Source organism: Poecile atricapillus, chromosome 6 (assembly GCF_030490865.1).
Source record: "Poecile atricapillus isolate bPoeAtr1 chromosome 6, bPoeAtr1.hap1, whole genome shotgun sequence".
NCBI classification, from domain to species: Eukaryota; Metazoa; Chordata; class Aves; order Passeriformes; family Paridae; genus Poecile; species Poecile atricapillus.
The window spans coordinates 19,621,563-19,648,125 of record NC_081254.1 but is presented as its reverse complement, the minus strand read 5'-3'; the positions used below and the strand labels follow the sequence as shown (position 1 = coordinate 19,648,125).

Here is a 26,563-nt window from a genome sequence, read left to right as displayed (position 1 = left end):
AAAACATGCATTTCACTGGAGGCAGCAACATTTCCTGCCCCACAGGTCTGGAGGTTTCTCTGGGTACTACCTGCATGATCCGTGTGGGGATCTAGCCAAGGGAAGAAACCTGAAAATCAAGGCAGGGTGGAAAAGGCATGATCACCAACAGCTTTCATCTAGTGAGTAATTTCATTGGACTACTATGCCAAAAAGCTTTTCCAGAAGGAATATGTCCAGTTGTAGCTTAGAACCTTTGGTGTGTAATCCCCATAGACTTCACACAGTGGGATCTGCTATCCTTGGTTAAACCCAGGTCAGCAAAGGATTTCAGGTGAAGGCAAACATCATAGCCTCAGTTCCTTCACTCAGCATATGTGTGGCTTAGAGAAGCACCTGCTCAAAAATCGACAGCTTTGTTGTTAGGGATCTCCACAGCCTGGCTAAGCCTGTCCCTTGAGACAGCAAACAGAATTAAACACCAGATATTCTAGGAAATAGAATAGAAGGAATGCCCATCCATGGGGAACTAGGTCCAACAACAGTCTTTCTATTCATCATGCTAGCAAGGACTTCACATGATAGACTGGATTCAAACTATAGACCCAGAGAAGTCTAAAACACTGCAGAGAGGAACCCAGAAGAGATTCCCAGAGAAGCCCTTTATGACAACAGAAAGAAAATGGGAGCACTAGAGCACAGCAGACAGAGGAATTTAATCCTGAAGCTAAGTAAGGCATATCTCATGGTCAGGGAAGCTCTCCCACCATTTCAAATACACTTCTTGTATCAGTTGCATGACCAAGGGTGAGATGAGCAAGCCTTCTACCAGGAGTTCCATGGGAACCACCACCCTTTTCAATCAGAGCAGATGCCTTTGGAGTAGATGACTATTCAGGGTGCACTGAGGACCTGAAGATACATAATCTTGCAACCACATCCTGGGAGACTGAACAACTGAGCAGGCTGAATGAAACTGTCACCATTGTTGTGTTTCACCACCACAGCAAGACTCAGCACTCTGTGCCTGTAAGGTTTGCCTCAGCACCACATCCAGCTTTTAGAGACCAGACCTCAGAAAATCCATCTCCATTACGTACTGCAAACCCCACCTGGGCTCATCCTGGGCACACAAGTCACACAAGCAGTACTTACCTGTGGGGGGAGGAGGAATGGCTGCTGGCAGTGGTTTAGTAGATGGAGCTCCAGGACCTCCCTGAGGATAACCCATGTTCATGGGACAGTTGAAAGGTGCTGAAGAGAAGTCTAGAGGAGACTGGCTTGCCACAGGGAGAGGGCAAGCTGCAGGAAGCTGCGATGATGGGACTGAGGCTGGAGTGAAGACGGCAGGTCTGGGTGGTGGAACACCAGGAGATGTCATGGGCATGGACTGTCCTGGCAGAGAGGGCTGGCTGGAGAAGGGAGCAGGACCAACAGGTCTGACTCCCACTGGTCCAAATGGCTGAGACTGTGACACAGCTACAGACAACAAAGAGAGTGTATCAGCATCCCTTGTTCCATGTGCCAACTACTCATGACACTATGCTTCTTGGTAATAAGCCTTCCCTTCTTCAAGCCATACCCTTTAATATCCATGTCCCCCCTAGCCCAGGCTACATCAGTCAAACTGCCACCAAGCCAGCTGTGGCTTTTCCACCCCTATATATGCTTAGTGTCAGCACACATGCAGCAACAGTTACTACAGCTAGACATGTCAGAAGCACTGAGAAGCCTCTTAGACAGTTGACTTAGTACTTTGTCAGTACAATAGGCCTGCAAGGAAAAAACTAGAACAGCCACCCACATTGAAGGCTTTAGTCTCAGAAAACCGAGAAATGGACACAACTATCAGACAATGCTTACCTGGCCCTGAGACAGTTGCTGGATTCAAACTCAAGTTGTACTGTGGATATGGGTGCCCTCTGGAATAGACACTTGTTTGTGAACCCGTGCTGGCCTGGGGAGGGGCAATGTGGTGAGGTGTCACAGACATCGCTGGCACTGGCTGAGGTGTGAAGAGGGAAGGCACTGAAGGCTGAGATGGTGCTGAAGGGGAAAACGATGACTGATAGTTGGGCTGCAATTAAAAAACAAAGAACTTGCAAATGGCTGACAGAGTTGTATGTATACACATACTAGTTGATGCAATTTCTATCCCTGTCACTTCTCAGGCAACAGAAGCTGCTGTTGGTGCCCTGGATACACTCGATCAAAGGCCTTTCCCACCACGTTACTTGCTCAACAAGATGAGCACCACACTCTTCTGGGTATTCTCCAGCTCCCGAAAGAATTAGTCTTCAGCAGCAAGTTCCCATATAATGACTTTCTGGAAGCACAACCAGAGGAAATAACAAAGGAACAATAATGGAATAATAGAGGTTGGAAGCAAAAATTTGCAGACAGCCTTCTTGTGCAAAAACTGAGATGAAGCCATACTACACTCATTTTACTAAGGTATCAGGGTAAGATGAGCATGGGAAAATGACCACAGCCCCTTTCACCCCAAGATTTGAGATGTCAATGGATCACTACCCTTGTAACATTCTCCTCCAGGGACTGCATGTCAGGACATGTCAGGACAGGGCTTTGTGAAAAGATGCCAGACAGCTTACTTTTGGACTGTCACAGAGCTTGCATTTGCTCCAGTGAAGGACATCACTGAGGAGTTCCTCAGTGTCTGAAGTTTATGTCATCTCATTTCATATGCCTTCCACAAGCCAGTAGCCTTCCTCCCTCTTCCCAAACCATGAGCACCTGAGTTTAGGGCCTACCTTCTCTGGATGTCTGGGACCTGCTTTGTGGGCTGCTCCTTCAAGGGTGGAACCACCCTTTGCTGCTGCAGGTTTAATGACCCCTACATTGACACGAGTGTAGGGAAAAGGGGGTGGCTGCTGATCACCCACATTCTCTCCTTGAGCATGAAAGAGCCGGTCTCGGAGCTGTTCAATCAGGAGCTGAAACAAACTGTACTTTAGAAGAAAAACTTTGAGAGCCCCAGATGGAAAATGCTGGGGAGGCATTTAAAGTAGATCCTGACCTAAAGCACTACGAATCATCATCAAACTAACCATGTCCCCAAGAGCCACCAAGAATAAAACCTCAAAAAATGGTAAATCTGGGACATCACCTGCCATATTCCCAGGCCAATGAAGTCTCACTGATCCTTCCCTCAATCTTTAGAGTATTCCCTCCCCAACCTCGACCCAGATTTAGGCATTAGATGGATTTATTTCAGACTGCCAGGTGACCTCCCTATTCCCTTCCTCTACCAGCTGGTTTCAAGAAGAGAAGCAGCTTCCCTGGAGAGCTGCTTCCCAATGCTGTTCTCCATCAACCATTTTACAGTTCTACAGCTCCTTTCCTTTTCCTCGAATCAAAGGCACTACAAAGAAAATGCAAATGAAGACAAAACCCATATCCTGGAACACCTTCCCCCCTCTCCCTCTATTCTCAAGTTAGCATAAATAAGGTGAAACTTTAAGTCCTGATGCCTGTCAAAACCCCAGCTCTCTCTCATACAAAGTACCATTTCCCCCCCCTATACTACTGTTTCCCACAACAGCTTGGTTCTCACTCACCTCTTTAGAGCTGCTGGGTAGGTAATTCATGGCAGCTGCCAAGCATCCCTGTGATGCCAGGAGACTGGCATACTGGGTGATGCGTTCTGCCAAGACAGGGCCTGGTGCTGGTCCTGCTGTGCCTCGGAGGATCTCAATGGACCTGCTCAGCACCATCACCTTCTCTATAAGGTCCTGAATAATCCAGGGGGAAGAAATAAGACTATTCAGAATCTGACTAGCTTTACTGGTCCATCTCATGCTGAGACAATTCCAGATGGCTCTCCCCACTTTCAGATGATATCAGGGCCAATGTGGACAGAAGTTACTCCCCTCTGCACCAGATACTGTCACTGAGGACCATTTCCTCAGATGCACTTGGAGAAAAACAGGAACCAGGAAGCAGACCCTGACATTGCTACTTTAACAGTAAGGGAAAAAAAGAAAATCAGAAGCCACAAGATTGTTCCAATCAACTGTGAGAATTTTACTAGGATGCTACTACTGTTACAAGCGATCAGCTTGGAAGAGGACAGGCTTAAAACCATACAAGAGAAATTCACTAGAAAAAACTACTACTGCTGGTGAAAGGACAAGAAGGTTTTTAGTTACTCAAAACTCCTTCAACTCCTAGAAATGAAAGTAGTGTTTAGAGGTGTAGAATGATACATGCTGATATCTGGCAGCCGGGAGGAAGTCAGTTTTAAAAACAGCCAGAGGAGCTGAAGATGCCTTTTTGTTGCTTTTACTCAGTAGTGGGATTACAAAATCAGGGAACTCTGTAGCAGAGAGCATTATCTGCAGATCTCCAAGTGGAAGACTTGTCTAGCTCATTCTAGCAAGTGACAGACACAACAGGGCTTAGTGACTTAAACCAGGACTGGTTTAAGAGTAACAGATTATTGAGATGAACTCAGCTGGTCAGAGCATGGAGCTGGTAATACCGAGGTTGTGGGTTCAATACCCATATGGGCCATTCACTTTAGAGTTGGACCGGATCCTTGTGGGTCCCTTTCAACCCGGATTATTCTGTGATTCTGTCAAATAATCAATAGGAATGAAGAGAGATAGGTAACAACATTGACTTAGAAGTCCTGATTTATCTGCAAGATGTGACTTCCCATATGTGATCATGCCACTTGCAGTGGGAATATCATGATCCAGACTTCATTTTATTTTTCTAAGGGTGTCCTAAAGGTACACCCAGATAACTGCAACATTGAGTTATACATAACAAGCGCAGCAGCAAACATATCCTAGGCTACTACAGTAAAAAAAAAGGTATAGCTCAAGCTTCCCTGACTAAAAGGAAGCTCAGAGATTACATCAGTATGTAAGAGAGGCAGGTAAGCTGTAACTCCTGTCCACAGCTAGATTTACATGCAATGTAAACACATAAACCCTGAATGATTAAGAGTGCAAGCCTCCTTTCAAAGTAGGCCCATAATCCAGGCTGGGAGGAGATACCTGGGTGAGTACAAAAAGGTCTCCACAGCAGATACCCTGATGGGAAAATGCAAACAGTTCACAGCTACCAGACTGGCCTAAAGAGGAGTCAAACCAACATCATTGTGCCTGTACCTGCAGGGCAAGAGGTGACGAAGTCTCATGGTTTTTTACCCAGCATTCCACCAGCTTCTCCACATTGCCTGATGAGATATAGCAGAGGCAGGCGTCACTGGACAGGGCCGCATCTCCCTCTGACTCCAGGCGGGCACCCAGCATGTCTAGAGAAGAAGAGATGCAGCTAATATTTAACACACTCCCCTTTGGAAGAGCTCAATAACCCAAATGCTTTGAATCTGCACCTAATTAGAATCATAGAATCATTTAGATCAGGAAAGAACATTAAGATTGAGTCTAACTAGAAACCTAGCACTGCCAAGTCCCATTAAACCAAGACTCTAAGTGCCACGTGTACTTCTTTTTTAAATAACTCCAGGGATGGTGACTCTACCACTTCCCTGGACAGCCTGTTCCAATGCTTGACAACCTGTTAAGTGTAGGCGGTTTTTCTAATGCCCAATTTAAATTTCCCCTGGTGAACTTGAGGCTGTTTCTTCTTCTCCTATCACTTGCTATTTTGGAGAAGTACAACCTCCCTTTTGGGTAGTTGTAGAGAGAAGTAAGTTCACTCCAAACCTCCTTTTCTCCACGCTAAACAACTCCAGCTCCCTCAGCTGCTCCTCATAAGACTTGGGATCTAGACCCTTCCCCAGCTCCATTGCACGTTGGATAACAGGGAAATGGGAAGGAAACCCAAAGCCAACCTGCTTGAAAAAAAAAACAACCTTTTTCTACATCTGCCAATTTTTATATGTCTGCCCAAACAGATAAAAGAAAGAAATGACAGATGAATTCAGTGAAAAAAATCCAACACTTTTTTTTTAATTTCCAAAAGAGGTGTGGGAATCTCCAGGCAATAGTAGAGTGCTGAAACCTGTTTAAGATGGAATGAAGCCCACTGGACCTTTTACTGTAAATGAAATACCTTTCTCTATGGAATAAAAATCATCCCCTTCATGTCTCAGCCTATATAGCATCTATCCTGGCTTTTTTTTCCATGCTACTTTTAGAGGTCACAGGAAATATCCACATTTACAACTTTACACCATGATTCTCAGCTACAGTGTGCACCTATCATTCTCCTAACTCAACAGTCCACACTTAAGTTCCAGGTAGCTGTAATGAGTAAGAAGTGCTTTATTAACTCTATCCACTTCTTTCTGTAAGCAGTCCAGAGGTAACCTGTGCAAGGGAAATTGTTTCAAAGCATAGTGCACTGCATACCACAGAGCTGAGTGTAGTCTTCATGCTTTGAGTATGTTAACAAGATGGCCAGTGCCTCCTTCCAGCTCTGTAGATCACATGTGCAAACAATATCTTGCCAGTTCTGCTGCACAATGGAGGAAAGCAGCTGTAAGGGAAGCAGAAGGCCTGTCAGTTACTGAAGACAAAGATAAGCTGACAGTCTAAGCAACAGCTCACTTTCAAACATGCTTTCCACCATGCAGTGGCTACCTCACTGTACATTAAGGTCCAAAAAGCTCAGCATCCCTATGTTAACAGTAATTGGAACCTGATGCCTCTAAGGAAAGTAAAAAGGCTCAACAAAGCACTTAAAAGAATTTGGAAAGCCACACTAGACAAGACTAAAGATCTATGTATCTTGTTTCAGAGCAGCTGTGATCAATGACTGAGAACACAGTGTTAGGATATCCCAACCTCCATGATACTTCCCCACTGGAAATTAATAAGCTAGGAACTTCTGAGTTGAGCTGTAAAGGGGTAGTATGCACCACAGGTCACAAGCATGAGAGGCCAAGACTCATGAAACCATTAAAAAAAAATAGAGAATACAGACATACTATGTAGACAACAAAAAATTGTCATAAAACTACCAAGGTATTAGAGTAGATGCTGACATTCTACTTCCTTCATTGAAGAAAAAGCATTTCCACATATATTCAGAGAAACATTTGGCAAGACAGTGCACACCTTCCCCTGCTCAGTTTGTACACAAAACCATCACTTACCACGGAGAGATTTGTTTTCTGCTTGGCAAAGTAGCGCTTCTGGGTTTTCTTTAGGAGGTTATCCCCACCAGCTATAGCTAAGATGATGGCATCAGCAAAGCGCTCTGCTCGCATGCACAGCTCCACTGCACCCTCAAAATTCCCCAACAAAAGGGCTTGGCTGATGAGTCCATCTGTATCTACAGAGGTGAGAAGCAGAGTCAAACCAAAGAGTCATCACTCAGATTCATTGATCATGCTTATTTTAAAGAGCAGGTAGTAAAAAGCAGTAACAGCTCAAAGCCAAGCTAAAAGAAAATTTGGAAACTGAAAAATCCCCACAGACTTGACTCTAAGTCTTGCATCATCTAGAAGATTCTTCTATATTTTTAATGGGTCTCTTATTCGGGAAAGTATTTCTATGCTCAGTGAGACATGCTGCATGACACTTGAAGGGGTCATATGTTTTAAAAGAATCCATCTGCTAGAGTGAACTAGATTCCTCCGGGTCTCTCTTAATTTTCTGTTTTTCCCTCCTCTCCCCTTTTTCTAAGAGGACAGAAACACTCTATATAACATACCTTCTGTAACAGGAATCTCCAAAGTGCTCATATTCTGTGGGATGAGGTTATCAAAAAAGGCTGAAGAGGAAGAAACAGCAGCTACATCATCGCTGGAATTCATCAAAAGCTGTGCAAAAAGTGCAAGAGCTTATTTAATTCACTGTATACACATACCCAAAACAATTTAGTAGATTACAGGGTGGGATGGTATTTCTCTCCATTTGGTTGTGCATGCTCATATAAATCTAATTTCAATCTGGAAACTCCTGTCACTGTGCAATCAATCTGCACAGTTTCATGAGGGAAGCAACAAAAGCAGTGCTGCAATTGACAAAGCTTAGAGATTGATGGTGCAAGACATGCAATGCCAACAGCACTGCTGGGCAGCATTCATCAACTCAACTGTCAGCCCTTGAGCAAGCTGAACTGTTTTGGATGGAACAGAGACAAGACCAACAAGTAAAATCTGTAAACAACAGCTTGGATTACAGCCATGCGTGGTGCTTTATTGAAATGCAGACACAATTGCTACTCCTAGAATATCTCAGCCAGTGTTTGAGGCTTGTGAAGATGGTTACTAATCAGAGGACATAAGTTTTAGATACCTCAGAGGAGAAAAATTTACAGTGAACCAGGCCTTGGAAGGCATCTGAAGATGGACATCCCAAAATTATGTGAAAATACATTTCAGAGGATAGAGATGAAAAAGAAAGAAACACCACAGCAGAAGCTTCACAGAAGAAATCCAGAACAGTAGCATCATATTAAGTTGGAGTGAGGCTAATTCTACCACTGAAGAAATCAACACAGATAAAGCAAGACTTCTTGCAGGAATAACAGCCAGGAGTCCTTCATTGTTCAAATGAAATGTTCACATTGTTTTAAAGACAGAAGGGAAACTTATTATCATTTAGTCTGACCCTGTGAGGGTCTGACAGGCCTGTGAACTGCCCTCTGCAATGCTGGCATTGAGCCCAACAAGTTGTGGTTGGAATTAGACCTTCCAGTTCATTCTGCCCTCTGCTCTCCCAAGCTGGTAAGATGTACAGGACATACCTGATCTGATGCAGCATTTGTATCACCTGCCTCAGAAAGGGGCTGTTTATCTGGGATACCATTACTCAAACATGAGGCAATCTAGAAAAGTAACAGACACAGTAGCACAGATTCTACTTATCAAAGTAAGCATCTGAACAGCAAAACTACCAAGAGACTGGCAAGTCCCAGACACAATTCCCCCAACTCTTTAACTTGTTTGAAAACTTCCACCTCACCCTATTCATGGCTGGCTGCCTATCAGTGGCTATTTATCCTTTTCAGAGCATTATCCATGAGTGCTATGCCAGACTGTCTCCACCTGTCACCTTCTTCCCAGCTGAAGAATCCCTTGAGATGCAGCTGAATGCTAAAAGAAGTTCTCACAACTGCACTGCTGTTAAACACTTCCCAGTGCACCAACAACTGAAAGTAAGATAATTGGGCTCAAGACTCCTTTGGCTTGATTCAGTACAGCTACAGTTACACCCTTACAAGTGCTTGCATTTGTTTCTTAGTGAGGTATACTTCACATGACTCCCATCTGAAATTGCAGTTTTGTCTTTTGTGTGCTATGAGATCACTTGCTCAGTTCCAGTAGGAACCTACAACTCCCCTGCAGCAGCTTTAATCCTGTAAAGGTTTCTATCTATTGGAAATACCCCTTACCTTTCTTTGCAGCTCCTCTTTACTGTAGCCCAGCAACTTGAGAAGTTTAGTCCTGGATTCCTGCTCCAAATTCACCTGAGTCCCAATGGATATTAAAAAGACAAAAAATATGTAAAATCCTAGACATCTACACACTGACAATAGCTAGCTGCCTCTGGCAGCAGCAAAGTTTAGAGCTCAGCTTATAGATAAAGAATTTAACTATGAAAAGTCCACTTAATAAACTGTTGTGTAATGATGTATGGAATTTAAGTTATAATCATGATAAAATGGCAAAACTCAACTTTGCCACAGTTACAACTGAAGTACAAATGTGTATCAAGACCACAACTGTATACATACCTAGTGTACTTAGTAATTAATTCTCTGAATAGTCTAGGAATTGCCAAGCTAATCTCTTCATAGACAGAATTGATTGATTGGAGTCTGGATGAAACTGAGACAAGGTGGTTGCCTGAATTGCTAGCTGGCTTCACAAGAATTAGTTAACTGCTACAGAAACTCCTTGGATGAGGATTTCAGACACTCCCAAAAATTCCCACAGGCCACACACAGCCTAATTGATAGGCACTATTTATATGCTTTAATGCACGATTAACATTCTACAAGGAGAATCTGTCTGTCTCAGTTAAGTCCCATGCTGCTCCTTCTACACAAATGATTAAACTGTACATGGGTAAGATACTTGTAAACAGTCCATTTTAGAAACTGCTCCTGCAGAAGCAGGAATGGTGCTACAGGACACTTTTGTACAGAAGCCTAGTTTGCAGTTTAAGACAATCAATTGTAATAGGTCCTTTATGTGCTGCAGTGGTCTCCCAGGACAACAGACCAGATGGATTATAAAAAGTGACTAAAAATTACAATTTGATGTGTCTCATTTAATTAACTGAAGACATTTTTGCAATGGAGATCATTGTCACCACCCAGATTAACAGCTGACCATCCTATTCAAGATTCTCCAAGCAAATATAATACTATGGCAAAGATCCAAATATTTTGCCCTCCACACAGTCTGCTACAAGTGTCTGTAAAACACTGCCAAGACTAAGTCCTGCCTCTTCAGAAGGATGACCACTTCTTATTAACAAACTTTCATGTTACCAAATTGTCCATGAAGGTTTGTCAGTCCTCATGCCACCACAGCTCTCTCCCTTGTTCTGGGGTATCTCATTGTCCATTTGGACTTCACTTTGAAAAATAACAATGTACAGCTCCACACATAGCAGGCAGATATAGCTTGGCAGTGTGCTGAGATGAAAAACTCCTGTTTCAGGAAGCCCAAACAAGTCCAGTGAAAAGATCATTCCTAATGAAAACTGAGACAGCCTCCAAGACCTCAACTTGCTTTAGGAACGTAATGAATTTATTAATTCAAGTCCATTTTATATTTTAAAGAACAGGAATATAAAGGGCTAGAGAGGACCATATTCCAACCCAGGACCATAGAAGAACCAACCTCTGCATTTCACCACAGCCATCTTACCTTCAAGAAGTTCCAAAGGTTCTCCTCAAACGGCAACTTGGCTGTCTGTATCTTCCCCTGGCAGTAATCAAGGAGGTTCCCTGACTGCAAGGCCATCTGCAGTTCTTTGGATCGGAGTAGGAATTCAGTTTCAGTAGTGACTTGACTGATGAATACCTGATGTGGGTAAATCTGCTGCATTTGCTGTCCAGGAGCTTTGGTAAGACCAAAGGTAATCAGTTTTCCTCCAAACTGTGAATGACAGAGGGAAACACAGTAAGTATTCCTATAAACAAAGGGAAAAGCTACTCACTTAGTTCTTTATTTAGCAAGGCAGACCCAAGCTCCAGCAGTGATCACAAGAAACCCAAGAGTTTATGGATGGTACCAACATTGAGGGAGTTCACATTCAAGCTGAACTGAACACTGATAAACTTGACACTTGTGCATATCCGATCAGGCCTAGCCAACTGCAAGTGCCAGAGAGGCACAGAAGAAAAGGTACCATTTGGAACTGTTAGTTCTTTTGTTACATGGAGAGGCAGACTGCAGAGATAAAAACTATGAGGTAAAGAGCAGGCACTAAACAGAGAACAAGTCAAGCAACAGGCTAAAAGAACAATTCAGACATCCAATTTAGGAGCAAAGATGTGATGAAAATTAAATGCCTGGATAGGAAAGAGACAGAGAGAGAATGTAAGGCCAGCTTTTATGAATTTTTCTTAAATTTCCTTTAACTCCTACTTATAATCCCCCATTCTCTGCGACAGGACTCTTTCTTGTTGGAAATATACTGGAATGTAGAGAGTAAACTTCACTTCATGGGACACCACAATCCATTAAAACAACTAGCAACAGGAAGATACAGGTTTTTCCAGTGAAACAAAAGGATTGTATCACAAGACAACACATCTCTTGCATTTTCAGCTAAGGATGCTCCATTCACTTACTGCAAATGAAACCCCCACAGGTCTGCGAATCCACTTGGGTGGCTTTTTTAATGGTGGAATCAAGGTGGTCTGAGTTACTTGCTCAGGCACCTGCAGAGGAGGAAGGCTCTGTCCTGTGCCAAAGGGATCCAGGTTGTTGAAGGAGGAAGAGATCTAGAATCAGATGGAAATAGGAAGAAAATATAATTCAATTCCTCTCTGTATGGAGTAAGCACAAAAAACTATTGTTTAGGAAATAGTTACTTTCCACACTAATGAAGAATGAGGCTAGTACAGCACCTCTTTCTGGAATACTACTGAGCCCCCATGCAAGAGAAATGGCATTTCAAAATAGTTCCAGCAATCATTTCTCAAGAAAAGTTTTACCCCAAGAGATTTTCAAGTAATTTTTCCTTAGCAAGATGCAAATTTCCTAAAAGACACTGCTAGGCCTAGCACCCAGCTCAGACATAGGGGTTGCAAAATTACTTGTTTTATGCAAGATAACGACAACATATGGTCAAAAGTTGTCCAACTCATTTCTGGGTTTTCTCACAAAGGATTTCTGACTCTCTGTTGCTGTCTTTCAAATGGGTTAGTTTCAAGGACTGTCTCAAGTTTTTTTGGCTTAGATGAGACTGATGAAATAAAGCTTTCTTGTGTAGACAAGAGAGCGTCAGTGGCTCCTGAGCCAGACTTCTGACATTTAGGGAGTCAGGGAACATACATACAATGCTGTTCACAAAGCACTTTTCATTTTTAACATTGTTTGCATAGATTTGTTGTTTTCTAAAGATAATCCTGTTCAAGTTTGACTGGACCATAGGGAATAGCTTTAAAATTCAGCTACCCAGCATACCCAAAAGGAAGCAACATCAGGCTGATCAAGCTAACGCTGCCAAATCTTACAATCACAGGCAATGTTTTGTCTTTCTTTAGAGGAAACCAGTTCCAAAGAAAGAATATTTCTTGAGGAACAGCTTTTATCAAACAGATCAAATGCCCTAAACCTTAAAGAAAAATATACACAATCAGGTCTGCAACAGAGTTTCTGTCCTGAGACTGCTGAATTCATAAGAGAGAGACCTCTTGGTCACAAACTCCCTGTCACCATAACTGCCATTACCTCCTTCTGCTTGTGTTCTTGTTATTCAATTTATTCAATAATTATTCAATACTACTGCTCCCCAATTTTGAGCAGTGGAAGTGTGGCGCATGCACATGAAGAATGCAGAGAAAGAAAATTCTCCATGGGTTAAATAAATCCTTAATCTCCCACAGCTGTTGCTTGATAAAGTATTTTCTGTCTCTTGCAAATCCTATGAAACTGAACTCAGTCAGCTGTAAATGACTATATAAATAACACTTAAGCCAGCTCATATGTATTCTCTTAAAACCTGTATTGTAAAGCATTTGTTGGCTGGGACAGAGGGAGGGAATTAAAAGACTAGACACCAGATTAAAACTAAAATTTTAGACAGTAGTGACATTTAATCTGTTCAGAGTTTGCTCATCTATTCATTGGCTACGTAACGGTTTTCAGTATCAAAAATATTAACAAGCTCAAAGTTGTAGTCAAAAGACTTGAGGAAAATTGCTAATAGTGATTTATAAGCCACTTAATAAACTTACCTTCTAAACTAATGAAGAATAACATATCCTATTAATTAGTATCAATGTATTTTATGTTAACCTAATGACAAGAAAAGTTTGTGTGCTGCTTTATTTTTAGTCTAATAGCAATAACAATAAAATGTATCTTAACATCACAACTGCACTTGCTCTTGGTTCTCTATACACACCTTGTCAGAGGCAATGGGGTTTCCCTTTGGGATCTGGTGGGATTATTAAACCTTCACACAAGTAGCTTCTGGTTCCCACACCATACAGCCATGGGTCTTGGTGCATGGGACAGGCTGCATAGCTTAAAAGTGACTCTGTTACACACATGTGCTTCCACCACTCTGAGCAGACACGAGAGAAACTGCCAGTCTGTCAAGGTCTAAAATGGTCACAGGACTTTACCTTGTCAGCCTGTGTCTTCTGCTGAGCTTCTAAGTTCCCACCCATAACAGAAAAAATGTTGATCCACCCATCAAAAGTGGCAGCAGAGAAGACTGAAGGATTCCTAGGACACCACTGGACATCAAAGCACCACTGACTCCGAATGGGCAACTCATACACCACCTATCACAGAAAGAGAGAAAACAGAAGCACGACACAAATAGCCTCCTGCTTTCCCCAAATTACTTGCCCACAGCAAGTATTTACATGTCACCATTGCATACAAATCTCTTATTTTTGCTTCTTGAAGGGTACATTTGCAACCAAATTGTAGCACCTTGAGTCCAAACAGCTGAAAGTCACAGAAAGCTCATGTTAAACTGCATTCTGACTGTAGAACTAAATCCAAAAGTGAGAAGTCACTTTTGCTCTGCTTTCTAAATATTACTGTATCAGAGTACTACAGCATTGTCACATTTGCTGTTATCCAAGGGAGAGACACCAGAAAACAACACAATAAAACCATAAGTCAAGAGGTGAGAATGTGTCATGAGCAAGAACACATAAGCAGAAAGAATAGTGTGGAGTAACAAATGTGACAAGGAAAATAAAGAGCCTGAAGAAAAAATATAGAACAAGAAGAGAGGAATGTAATAGCTGCACATGAACTATGAAGGACATTGCAGCCAACAAGTTAATGGTTCAGCAGTCAAAAAGCCAAAGTTCAATTCATGGCCCAGTCACAGACTTCCTCCCTGATGTTGGGCAACTCACTAACACAGCCTTGAGTTTAAACCTCCCATTCGTAAAACGAATATATTTCCTTTACGGAACAAAGCATAGACAATCACAGCTTCATTTTCTGTGGAAATGTGATCTGTGTTTTCTCTTCCAGGTAAAAGCAAATTAATATAATTTGCTTATATTAAAATCTAGACTGCCAAATAGAAAAACTAACAAACAAATCCCAAGAAAACAAACGTCCCCCAAACCCAAATAAACCAATAATTCCCTCAAGCTTACGAGATCAGCCATTCTGTATAACTGTATTAATCCTTAATACTGCAAAGCTTCACAACTTTTTCACCTGAAAATTTGCTGTGCATTGGTACCAAGTCAAAAGGAGCCCCTTAACAGTAGTTTATACATGAAAATCTAATTTGAATTTGGACTCTGCAAATCTACAGCAGCATGCACAAAGATAAGTCAGCCATGCTAATTTTTTAAGTTTTCCACTAAAAGGCAGTGAAAATATTTTAATTAAAATTAGACAAGCAGCATTTCATGCATTTCAGGAAAATGGATTCATTTTTTTCCTTGCCTCCAGGCAAAAGTGGGCAGCTGAGTAATATTGTCCCATGAAATTAATCTAGCCTGGGGCTCCCATCTGGACTTTGTTCAGTATTGTTAGAACACTTGCCCCATGCTATCATCAAGATCAACTGCATTGTCCAAAGTTCAGTCTTATCCAGGAACTCAGCACTGAATGAATGGGTGTGCATAAAAAAAATTTAAACAGCCTCACTTTAATTCAGGTGATACCTAAATATACCAAAGTATGGTAATTCTGAGATACATGACTAGATAAGCACATACATGTGAAAGCATTTTAGTATAAATAAAGTTCATACACATTGTTTAAGTTTGTTCCCTTCTCAGTGACCCTCTCTAACAAATGCTCCTTGGTCTCCTTCAAATTTCCTCTTGAAAGAACTTACTACTCTAGGAGAAGGAAAAAGAAGAAATACATGGAAAAGAAAATACTAAAGTGTGAGCATAGCAAGAGTAATAATCATAAATAGTTAAAACTAAATTTTAATTATTCTTCCCTCTCTGATCTCTGGACAAAGATGTATCAGCAAAAACCTATTTCATCTGGACATGGACCACACTCATTCACTTTGGACAGAAAGAGTGCATAAGACACATTTGAGGGAGTCAAATTGGCACTCCACAAGGATACAGGGAAGGACACACACACAGCAAAGCACACAAAATAAAGCAGACCATGTGTTCTGATAGCTGTGGTTACGTACCTCCCCCACACTTGGGTTCCAGCACAAGATACGGTTGTCTTTGGCACTACTTAACAGCAGATCAGGGTCAGCCTGGCACCAAGAAACAGAGAGAACTCCCCTAAAATAGATCAGAAAGAAAGCAATTGTATTTCCTGTACAGTCTGTTCTGCCACCCAGTCACTAAGAAAGCACCATGCACCAGCACCTTGGCTCAGAAATGCTAGTTCTCATCTCTACCTTCCATCAGATTCATCTGGGAAAGAAAGCAGGCCCAGGAGAAAATTGTAATTCCCCAAAATCCACTCTCCCAGATGTCTGCCTTGAAAAGATACAACACAACATGCAAGTCCTCACCTCGTGTGTCCTTCCAGCTGGCTAAGAGGAGAGGTAGCAAAGCGTAAGTCCCATATTTGGATCACTGGCAAACGATCATCCTCAGAGGAAAGGACTAGCTGGGTTGCAACTTCTGGATGCCAGGCCATTCCTGAGCAATGCATCTAGGGACAAAAATAGCACAGGCTGAAAATTCAGCCAAGCAAGCTGGCAACAGCACAAATGGGCCAAAGCCATGTCATTCTGTACTGAACTCACCTAGAATGCTTCACATAAAAGAAGTCTAGTAATGTCTTGCTTCAGGCAGCAAGTATTTCTACATTCTCTTCACAGCAAAAAAAACCAAAAAAACCCACTAACCATACAGAGATCAAAATCCAAAGTCGACCTCAGAAGAAAGCTGGGAGGCTTCTCATAAATGAGTTCTGAGCACAGAAACTGAATGCAAGAGGGCATGAATTTTAAGAACAGGAAGGGGTCTTGTTTTCCCATTTAATTCAGGGAAGAATAAGAAGAGGTGCTTTGATGCTACATCTCCAAGAGAACTAGTTCCAACAGCTTCTAGAATAAAAGCACTTGTCTCAAGAGTCTGTGCCACTGCTTTGTAGTCACATGTGGCATGCTGTAAGCTAGTTAGAAACACAGCCTTTTCTCTACTCACTCTGTTGCTGTGGTCACTGACTTTGATGATGGGCTCATTCTTCCTGAGGTCCCAAACCACAGCCTTGCCGCTGGGGTGAGCAGAGGACAGGATATGTTGTACCTGCCTATTCCAGGACACCACACTGATGTCTTCATGAGGCTGCCAAAACAGGAAAGGCCACACATCCATTATTCCCAAGCTGAGGGAACACCAATCATGGGAGTCTGTCAATAGTTTAACTGAGGGATTAGGGATTTGATGATAAATAGGTTCCTCTCTTCCATTGCTGATCAGCTAATTGGAAATACCAGCAGCACTAACCAGAAAGACTAGGGGAAGTCCTTACTCAGAGTACAGTGAACAGTAAAATTCTATGGGGGGAATGTCACCTGAAAAGTACCTTTGAATTTGAGGAGTAGGTACTGGATTCTGCATTGGCCAAATGTGTCATAAATCACTCCAGAGAGAACTGCAGCTGAGCACACATATATGTTGCTACCCCAACTTCTCAGATGAACTTAAATGGAAAGATGACCTTGTGCAACATTTCAGGAGTGCAGTGAGATGGAAAGCAATGAAGTACTCATGGCTAATTGCTGTTATTGTATCTACTACAATGCAGGAGATAGGCAAGGAAACAAACAGGAGACTTACTGGATGGAAAACCTGGCCTGCTTTTACTGAAGTTTACTATGATTTTTCTACTCTCAGGAGTTGATTGCCCTGAATAATATAATAAGGATCAGAAGATCAGAAACTTCTTCCCCTTCAAACTCAGGAAACATTATCTGGGAGCAATAGCCAAGATGCATTTAATGGCTCACTGGCTCTGCTAGGGATATGACTTTCATGAGATATGAAAAGCCTCAGCTGAAGCCTGAAATAAATTCATTCCTCAGAGAAGGTCCAATAAACCTTCTTAATCCATCACACATGCCCCAGCTGGATCACAAGATAAACTGGTCAGTTACTTGATTCAAATCCACAAAGAGCTTACCCATCCATGCAAAGTGCATCCTTCCAGAGCTTGCCAGTCTACCTCCCCTCCCTTTACAACACTTCCTCCACCCCCAAGGATGAAACCAATCAGTCTCTTCTGATTCATCTCTCTTCTGACAGACTTCAAAATCATTCCCCTTTCATGGACTGACTAGGCTAGGATGTCTCCACACACATCTTTTTGTCTTGCCTACTGAGATACAAAACTGCAGGAGTATTGCCCAGAGGAAAACTCGTTTACCTGTGATTTAGTCCCCGGAGTCATAGGTACACTAAAATTATTCAAGTCCCAGATGAAAATTTCAGAATCATTGGCTCCAGAAGCCAAGAGATTACTCTGTAGAAAAAAAAGGAAAAGCTCAGCTGGGATTCCTGCTCACAGATTTCTTAAAAATAAATGGAAGCAAAAACCCCAAAATCTTCCAAAGTGAGATGGAAGCTGTATTTCACAGCCACTAGCATGCATAAAGATACTGACTGGATTATAAACCAAGCACATCTCTGGCCTCCATGCTGTCCACTGTGGCATAGTACAGACACATTTAAAATTCGTCTGTTTTGTGCAGGTGGCTGCTGTTAATCATGATGAGATTTTGCCACAGGCCTGGAAGCCACCATCTCTGGCCAGCTGAGCCTTTGCCCTGCATCCTGGCAACAAGGAATTTCTTCTGAGAAGATGCAAGTTTCTCACAACCAACTGCAGACAATTTTCCATGTGCCTTTGTGCTACCACAAGAACCACGTTCACTCCTCATTTATGTTGCAGTCCTTTCAACTGTGATCAGAGTTTCACTAAATTACTGAACAAATGAAAAAAACAGAAGTTCTGATCTCAAAAGAACAATGGTTTGACATGTAGCAATATTACAAGACATGTTTATATAGAGATTTAAGTGATTTGAACAATGTCACAGGGGAATTCAGTGGCAAAACTGTGAACAGAAACCAAATATGAGTCTCAAACCAGCCTTGTGTCACAACTATTGTGCCTCTTTAGTTGAAATTTGTCCTTTCACTTTATAACTCTATACACAAAATAACGTATTTTCTAACATGGAGGTTAATTTTCCTTTGGTATCTTAATGTTACACACCTGAAAAGGGTTGAAGTCAAGGGCTCGAACAGGACCTGAATGCTTCTCTGTCTGCCCAATGACAGGGTCACCCTTTGAAGTCAAGATCTGGTGCACACTGTACATTGTCAGGACTCCGTTATCCCCTCCACCAATGATCACTCCGGAGGACTCTGCAGACCCATTTCCAAAGTTCCCCCAGATCAGCTTATGAAACCTAAAAAAGGAAAGAAATAAAGCTGCCATAGGCCATGATGCTTGGTGGAAATCAAGACACCCTCTTCATTATGAAAACTCACATCCATGTTTCAACCTATTAAACATATCCATCAGTCTGCACTTTAAACAATCATCTTTCTTTTAAGAGGACTGTGGCTCTTGCATGCAAAAAAAGAAATAAGCTTCCTTCCAGTGACTTTTCAAGGGAACTTGAAAAGGAAGAGCTTGTCTCTATTGTTGTTTGTTTAAAACAAACCTCAGATGGGTTTAGAAAGTCAGATGGGATTTGGTGGGTGAAATCCTCTAGCCTACACTTTATCGAAAATTAGTTAAGAGATCTATCTGCCTTCATTTCCAGAGCAGTTATCTGAAAAATATGTTTACTCCCTTTAAAGTCTGCTAGTTAGAAACACAGCTGTGTTTTACACTGGGTGCAGATGTCACCCACACTGACGAGCCTAAGAAATCATCTTGTTTTAAAAAGCTGGAAAGTAAGTTTCACTCACTCTCTCTAGTCTCTTGAGTGCAAATTGTTAGCCCCAGAAAATTCACATTATACATAATGTCTCTACTGATTGACTACCATACAAGTAATTTCAGATTTCGCTAGTAGTACAACTGCTCTACTTTAATTCCCAATATGATCTGTATCAACAAAAATGTTCTGCAAATATTTTTGAAGAGAGGTTAATTGATTCAAAAGATCGCTTTATATGCTGTAAACATTATCTCCTCCTCTCCTTTCTTGCACCAGAAAACCCTTTTCAGTTTCATTGATTGATACATCAGTATGAGCCTCTAGTACCTGTTTGAGGCAGGAAGTGTTCCTTTCTGCTTCATGTCCAGGGAGGGATCCCTGAAGTCAACTTCAAATATTTCCAAGGTGGCATTTGTACTGAAGGATGCATCCAGTTGTTGGGCAGATGTTCCTAACAGAAGTACAAAGGTAACACAAGTGGGCATTTTTATCAAAAGCACAAGATACAAAAGAGTAAGGCACTGAAAACCTATTCTTCATAGTCAACATGACCTTGGTGTTGTTCAAAAGAGGACATGTCTGAATGCCTCAGAAAAAGAAATCAACAATTATGAGAAAGACTTTGAAAGAAATTAAAAGTTCTTCAGGAAATTCTGGTCACCAAGGTTACTGTTATACAGGTAACTTTCTTTCTCGGGATAGATGCAACTCATGCACTCTCCTCCAAACAACTATGGTTTTTGACATTAAGTTCTTCTCTAAATTACAAATGCACTGACATAATGAAAGCCAGATACAATTATGATACCAAGTACTTATGTATACTGTTTCTCAATCATGACATGTCTTAATCAGACCCTGCAGACTTACTCCACAGCATAAGTTCTTCAACTGTAACCAACTAAACCTTCCTCAACAACCCACAGACAGATAACAGTCACAAATTAGTAGCTTCCTTCTTTCTCCTTATTCTTATGGAATAAAAGCTGCAAGTTGATTTAACATTGCCTAGTGGGACACTGCCAGGAAAACTGTCACCCAGTTACCACAGGGATGCTTACAGCAAGGAAAGTGCCCAAAGGACTATTAAAAAGCAGCACAAATTATGAAACTACACAGCAAACTGAAGCCAAGACCTTTGGTTCAGCCAAAACTCTGGCCTTGTCCTCTGCAAACTTCCCCAATGCAAATCCTTCCCAGAGGCTGCAGCTCTTCACAAACTGATCCAGTGTGGATCCCCTCTGTGGGGTGGTCTTTCAGAACAGATTGCTCCAAATCAGTCCCCCTTAGGGTCACAAGTCCTGCCAGCAAACCTGTTCCAGCATGGGCTCCTCTTTCCATGGGGCCACAGGCCCTACCAAGAGCTTGCTCCAGCATGGGCTTTCCACAGGGCCACAGCATCCTCTGGCATCCACCTGATCCAGCACAGTGGATTGTAGCTGGGTATCTGTTCTACCACGGACCTCCATGGGCTGTGGGGGTGACAGCCTGCCTTGCTAAGGTCTTCACCAGGGCTGCAGGGGAATCTCTGCTCTGGCACCTGAAGCACCTCCAGCCCATCTTTCTGCATGGACCTTGGTGACTGCAGCACTGTTTCTCTCACATATTCTCACTCCTCTCTTGTGCTTCAGTTACACAGAGCATTTTTTCTCTCTCTTATTAACTATGTTATCCCAGAGGTGCTCCCACGCTGCTGGGCTCAGCCTTGGCCAGTGGTGGGTCCATCTGGAAGCCGGCTGGCACTGGCTCCAACAGACACAGTGGGAGCTTTTAGCAGCTTCTTACAGAAGCTACCCCAGCTACCAAAGCCTTACCCTGCAAGCCCAACAAAACCACCAGAGCTGCCAGCTCCACACAGACAAACTTGCTGCCAACTCAGTGAACAGGCTCACTTCCTGCCTCAAGAAATAAAATTATTATAAGAATAGTGATTAATTAATAACATTAACAAAATAAAATTTAAGGTTTTGCAAAAGTACTGAACTGTACTAACTGTTTTGTTAAACAAAACATGCAAGTTTAGGGAGAAGAGGTTTATAGTATTTGATTGTCAAACTACATGATTATGACTGAAGACAGACAAGTACAAGTGACCTTAAATGAATATAACTTGAATTAACTTTTTTCCCCCATAGGCACAGGAAGTGTGTAATGCAGAATAGCAAGCAGTGTTGGAGTCTATACAGTCTTAATTAAAAATCAAAAAATTGTGCATTCAACCTTTGAAAAATCACTCACATTTAAAATGTCAAAGTTGGGCACAGAAGTAATTCTCTACCAGTTACTTAAAAGAAAACATAAAAGCTGTAATGTTTCTGGTATATTGCTTCTAAGTTTTCCAGAGACCATCAAGGTGGAAATTATTGAAATCTAAAACCCATACAACTCTATATATTTTTTTTCTGTGATTCATACTCTTACATTAACAAATTGTGAAGAACTTCACCTGATGCTAGGTAAATAGGGTGGGTGGTTGCCGGACTCCATGCCTGCACAGCTGTTCGCTCAATTTCTTTTAGCTTCATTTTCTGGACTCTGAAAGAAATTTCACACAGCATTTAGAACAGAAAGATACAGTTGATGTGAAAATATTTATATCAGAAACATGATGAGAACACACTGCTCTCAAAAGAGTGAAGTTAATTGCTATTTCCTAAGGCAGTGAATACAGTATTACTGGAATGAATCAGGATATTTAAGAATTCATTAACCACCCCCCCATCCCACTGTCTGACCCAAGATTTTCTTACAAATATAGCTCTCTTTTTCATATGTCCCACTTACAGGAGAGTTTCAGAAAAAAGAAGGGGATCTAAAGAATCACACTTGTTTTCACTGCAGGCTGGTTTAAATCAGCTGCAGAAATTAATTTAAACAAATGTATTTTGATCTAGCACTAGCTGCTTTCTCCAAACAAGCTAATGTCAGTATATACACAAGCAAAAAGAGAGCAGAAGCAATCTCAGGGCAGGCTAAATTCCAAGCAGAAAAGTGACGTGGCAACAGAAAACAAAGTGCAATGCTATCGTGTGCCAATTCAGTTAATGTACTTTGTTCTTGCTCCTCTGAAAAGTGAAAGGGAAAAAAAATAATTTGACTTTTTTTTTGAGCCAGCAAATGGTACAAGGTGAGAAGAAGTAATCCACAAGTAACTACTGGGTTTCAATCTCAGCACTGACAGCAACTCCTTTTGTTTACTCAGGATGGATGGAGTGACACCTGTAAAATGGGAACAAAATTTCCCCATGTCTCCAGTGACAGATTACTTAGGCAACAATGTAGCAGGTTAATTGAAAATCAAACATCAAGAGCAGGCAGCTGGGAGGCCCCAAAACTGAATATAAAGAAAACTGAATACAATACAAATAATTATTGTTCTAAGTAGGATTCCATTCTTACTATGGAGAAAGTACCCAGCACTCCATTCCTGACCACAAACAGGCCTTCTAAGCATTGTAAATAGTGTGTGGACATTCACAGGCTAGTGGGGTCACTCTCATGAGCAGTGCCTAAACTTTTCGAGCTTGGCTGCACTGCAACCTTTTAACTCTAGCTAAACAGAACTGTAACCTCAGATGATATCATGCTGAATAAAGTAAAACTGTCAGCAGGCAGCATAGCAAAACCCTCTGCATCTTGTCAGATTAACCTCTCCTGGTTACTTGACACTGCTGGTGTAAACCACAGCCATGCATCACATGGCCCTCTGTTCAGATGCAGGGCTTATAAGAAACTGTAGCCTCCTGAGTCTACACAAGGGGAAAGTTTGGTTAGCATTACTTCTTTGACTTGGACCTCCCAGCTAATAATTCTACACCTTTTTTTAGGGTTTCTTCTGCTTCACGAGTCAGAAGTTAAGGACATCCTCTCTCTCTCTCTCTCTCTCTCTCTCTCCCCCATGCACTGTTAGGATATGCTGATTGACTAGAATCTATTTAATGCTTTTTAGCATTAGCCTGCAGCAGTATCACCCACAGATCAAACTGCCAACTGCTATTCTCGCATTAAGCTTATTCCAACTTACTTAAGACCCAACAGAATCTGAACAGAACTCTTGTACAATTCAAAAAAGTGCAACTATTTCTTCATGCCCCCTACGAATAGAGGTGGAAAGGTCATCTCCTCATTACCATAACAAATCTCTAAAGCTTACTTTCCAATCTTCCAGTACACACTTGGTGGGGTATTAATTAGATGTCCCCCACACTCTCTCTGTGGTGTGTCTCTCAAGATGTTCCAGCACCTACTCATGCCTCCCAGACTACTGCAGAAACCCTGTCTTCTCCCTTCATCACCAGAAGTTAGGTGAATCTTCTAGCAACAGTCTACTGCACAAGGCTCTAGCTGACTCCACCACTGTGTGGAGGCAGGACAGCTGGAATGCTCCTTACAAATCCCTTCCTTGCCTCTTCCTGCTCCAGTTACAATCTATCAGGTGAAGGAGCTGGCTGTACACTCAGGCCTCACTGCTTCTTGGCTTTTGAGAGGGCAGCTTCCCTGTGAACATTAATAGACAATGGCCAACAGACCTCTTCCCTACAGGAAATTAATTGGTAAGGAATCACTGAAGAATGCAACTATCACAAACTTATAAGGGTAAATGGTACAAGTTCCCCCTCCTTACCTCTGTGCTGAAATAATTTGCATTTAATGTGCAAATAAAGATAAGTCGCAAAAATTGTGCGGAACAGTATCGATCAATTGTTTGGCTTTTCTGGTCAATAGAATGTTTTACATAAGAAAGTCAATTACTGCATCATTACTGTTCTCTTTTCACAAACTTAAGTCAGGACAGAATGTGAAGGTAAAGTGTCTTGGTCATGGTAACCCACCCAAATAGAGGAAAGCAAACAACACTCCATTTAGAGTGGCTCAATGTCAACAGAACAACTGCAGAAGTGCTGGATCATAGGTATTGAACAGGTTCACTGTGTCCTTGGCCCTAAAGGTAAACCAGCAGTGGTTCCAAGATTTGAGAAGGCCCACAGAGGATGCATAAGAAGCTAAAAGATCACAGTATCACACTATCTCTTAAGAATGTCCGAGCAGTTCAGCTCCACTGCAGCTCAGGATCTGCAAACACAGCAGCACCTCCTCCTCAAGTCAGTGAGCTCTGAGTTTGAAAGGGGAAAAAAAAGAAGCCTGATTTGAGTCTTACTTTTAGAGAAGTGACCCTTCTATACACTGTGCATATCTGTATCCAAGAGAGAACCCATAATACTTAAAGAAGGAAAAAAGCCCTTCTTTAGCAAACTCTTCTGACTGCCTGAGAAAAATCTGCAAATATTGAACTCTTTCATAATAGAATTTTTAAGGAGAGGTTGCCACCTGCTGTCATCTCTCAAAATAGCAGCTAAGACTTCCAAGAAAGCTCATGCTTTTCTCAGGACTTCTAATCAATTAATCACAACAATTCCTCACTCTTCTTCTACAGACATCCATCCAATTACAGATCTAATATATTAATGAATCTCAGCCCCAAATGGAGTGGACAGAAGCAACAATTCCCCACAACTTTCCCTAGACATGGCTTCCTGCACAGACCTTAAAGGGTAACAATGCCTGCAAAGCAAAACCTGACAGGTCAGAGCACACTCCACCACTGGGAAATGGAGAGCATGTAGCTAAACAGTGAAAATTCCCAAATTATATTAGACCATGCAAACAATGCTGTCAGAGGCAAAAATTCCTCACCTCTGCTATCCTGAAATCCATATGGCATTATAGTACATTATAGTAAGACCATGGTTGCTGTATGAGCTAATTTACCCTCAAAGCTGTCATAATAATTATCCCTGATAGCACTCTACTGAGGCCTTCTCTCTCTTGCACCACCCAAACACTGTCAACCAGAAATCCCCTCCCACTGACTTTCCTAGTTCTCCTGCCACTGGACACCCAACCATTCCTTGCTGAACAGTTCCTGCTGATACTGGACTTTCAGCAGTGCACACAGAAGACCTGATAGGCTGACATCCCCACACTTAGCTAAAAGTGAAACTTGGGCAGAACAAAAAAGATTTGTCCAAGGTCATCCGAGTGACAAGCAGACAGCCTAAGACCTGAAAAACATCCCCCAGCTATGACACAATGGTTAAGATACAAACTGTCCCTACAGGTTCCACATCCCAGCATTGATTTAAAATCTCTGTACAGCCCCTGCCATTTGCACTGTTCTGACACCCTCCTTCCGCAACTCCCCAACACCCCATAGCCAGGCTGTTCTCGTAAGTGCTTATTATAAACCCCGATTACAGAAGGCAGAGAGACACTCAGCTAATCTCAGCTAATCACTGGTGTGTGCAAGGTGGGGTTGTTGCGGGGCAGGGCTCAGCACATTCCTCCACGACAGCTCCAGTGGTATATAAAGAAACTTCTTGTGTTCTGCGCAGTTTCAGCTCGTTGCACAGCGCTGCTCAGACGGCAGTGCACACACGTCTTCAAGTGTGCTTGTCTGTACAACAGAATTAGCCCGTGGGATGGTGAAAAAGAGCAAGGGTCCAGGAGGAAAGCATTGACCCCGGACACCGGGTGACAGACACAGGCTCTGGGCTACGCCAGAGGCCTCTCCGCGGCCCAGGTCACACAGCTGAGATCCGCCGGCCTCTCCCCGCCCGCCGCCGGCCGGCCGGCGGAGGAGAGACGGGAGAGGGGAGGCAAGGCTCCCGGGGCAAGGACGGGACCACGGGACCTGGGAGCGGAGTCTCGACAGCGAGACGGGCAGGGCAGCACAGCAGCCCTAGGCTGGGGGGACAGGGGCGCGGCAGGACCAGCCCCGGGCCCCTGGACCAGCTCGGTGTCCGAGGGGCGCGGGGCGGGCCCGGGCCGGGTCGGGGAGCGGGCGGCCCTTACCGGCTGGCTGCCGTGCCTCCCGCGCCGCTCGCTCCCGCAGCTCCGACGGTGGCCGCGGGGAGCCCAGAGCGCCGCCCGCCCCGCCCCGCCCGCCGCGCCTGCGCGGGGCCCGCCCCGGAACCCGGCCCCGCTCCGCCCGGCCCGGGCCGCTGCTGGGCCCGGCGCTCCCGAGCCGCTTCAGCCGCTGTCAGACACCTGAATCGGCTCCGACCGCCGCTCCAGGATGGCTCACG

At 42.9% G+C, this 26,563-nt stretch overlaps 1 protein-coding gene across 2 annotated transcripts in view; it reads right to left on the bottom strand.

Annotated features, from left to right (window-relative positions):
- SEC31B (SEC31 homolog B, COPII coat complex component) overlaps window positions 1-26,414 on the bottom strand; it is a 34,932-nt gene extending 8,518 nt beyond the window's left edge. Inside the window, exons 1-22 of one of the 2 annotated variants that reach the window (XM_058841035.1) lie at window positions 26,331-26,414; window positions 21,925-22,013; window positions 19,806-19,929; window positions 18,803-18,998; window positions 17,951-18,046; window positions 16,729-16,869; window positions 16,089-16,231; window positions 15,753-15,852; window positions 13,738-13,899; window positions 11,734-11,886; window positions 10,805-11,035; window positions 9,319-9,393; window positions 8,671-8,751; window positions 7,633-7,741; window positions 7,073-7,251; window positions 6,327-6,453; window positions 5,118-5,263; window positions 3,558-3,731; window positions 2,751-2,933; window positions 1,843-2,056; window positions 1,135-1,458; window positions 71-109 (exon numbers count right to left, since the gene is read on the bottom strand). In XM_058841035.1, the coding sequence (XP_058697018.1) occupies window positions 71-109; window positions 1,135-1,458; window positions 1,843-2,056; window positions 2,751-2,933; window positions 3,558-3,731; window positions 5,118-5,263; window positions 6,327-6,453; window positions 7,073-7,251; window positions 7,633-7,741; window positions 8,671-8,751; window positions 9,319-9,393; window positions 10,805-11,035; window positions 11,734-11,886; window positions 13,738-13,899; window positions 15,753-15,852; window positions 16,089-16,231; window positions 16,729-16,869; window positions 17,951-18,046; window positions 18,803-18,998; window positions 19,806-19,929; window positions 21,925-22,003 (3,076 nt within the window). In that variant the 5' untranslated portion in view covers window positions 22,004-22,013; window positions 26,331-26,414. Of the gene's footprint in view, window positions 1-70; window positions 110-1,134; window positions 1,459-1,842; window positions 2,057-2,750; window positions 2,934-3,557; window positions 3,732-5,117; window positions 5,264-6,326; window positions 6,454-7,072; window positions 7,252-7,632; window positions 7,742-8,670; window positions 8,752-9,318; window positions 9,394-10,804; window positions 11,036-11,733; window positions 11,887-13,737; window positions 13,900-15,752; window positions 15,853-16,088; window positions 16,232-16,728; window positions 16,870-17,950; window positions 18,047-18,802; window positions 18,999-19,805; window positions 19,930-21,924; window positions 22,014-26,330 lie in introns of those variants that run through there. The other variant, XM_058841034.1, reaches the window with a different exon arrangement.
- Window positions 26,415-26,563: the final 149 nt, after the last annotated feature.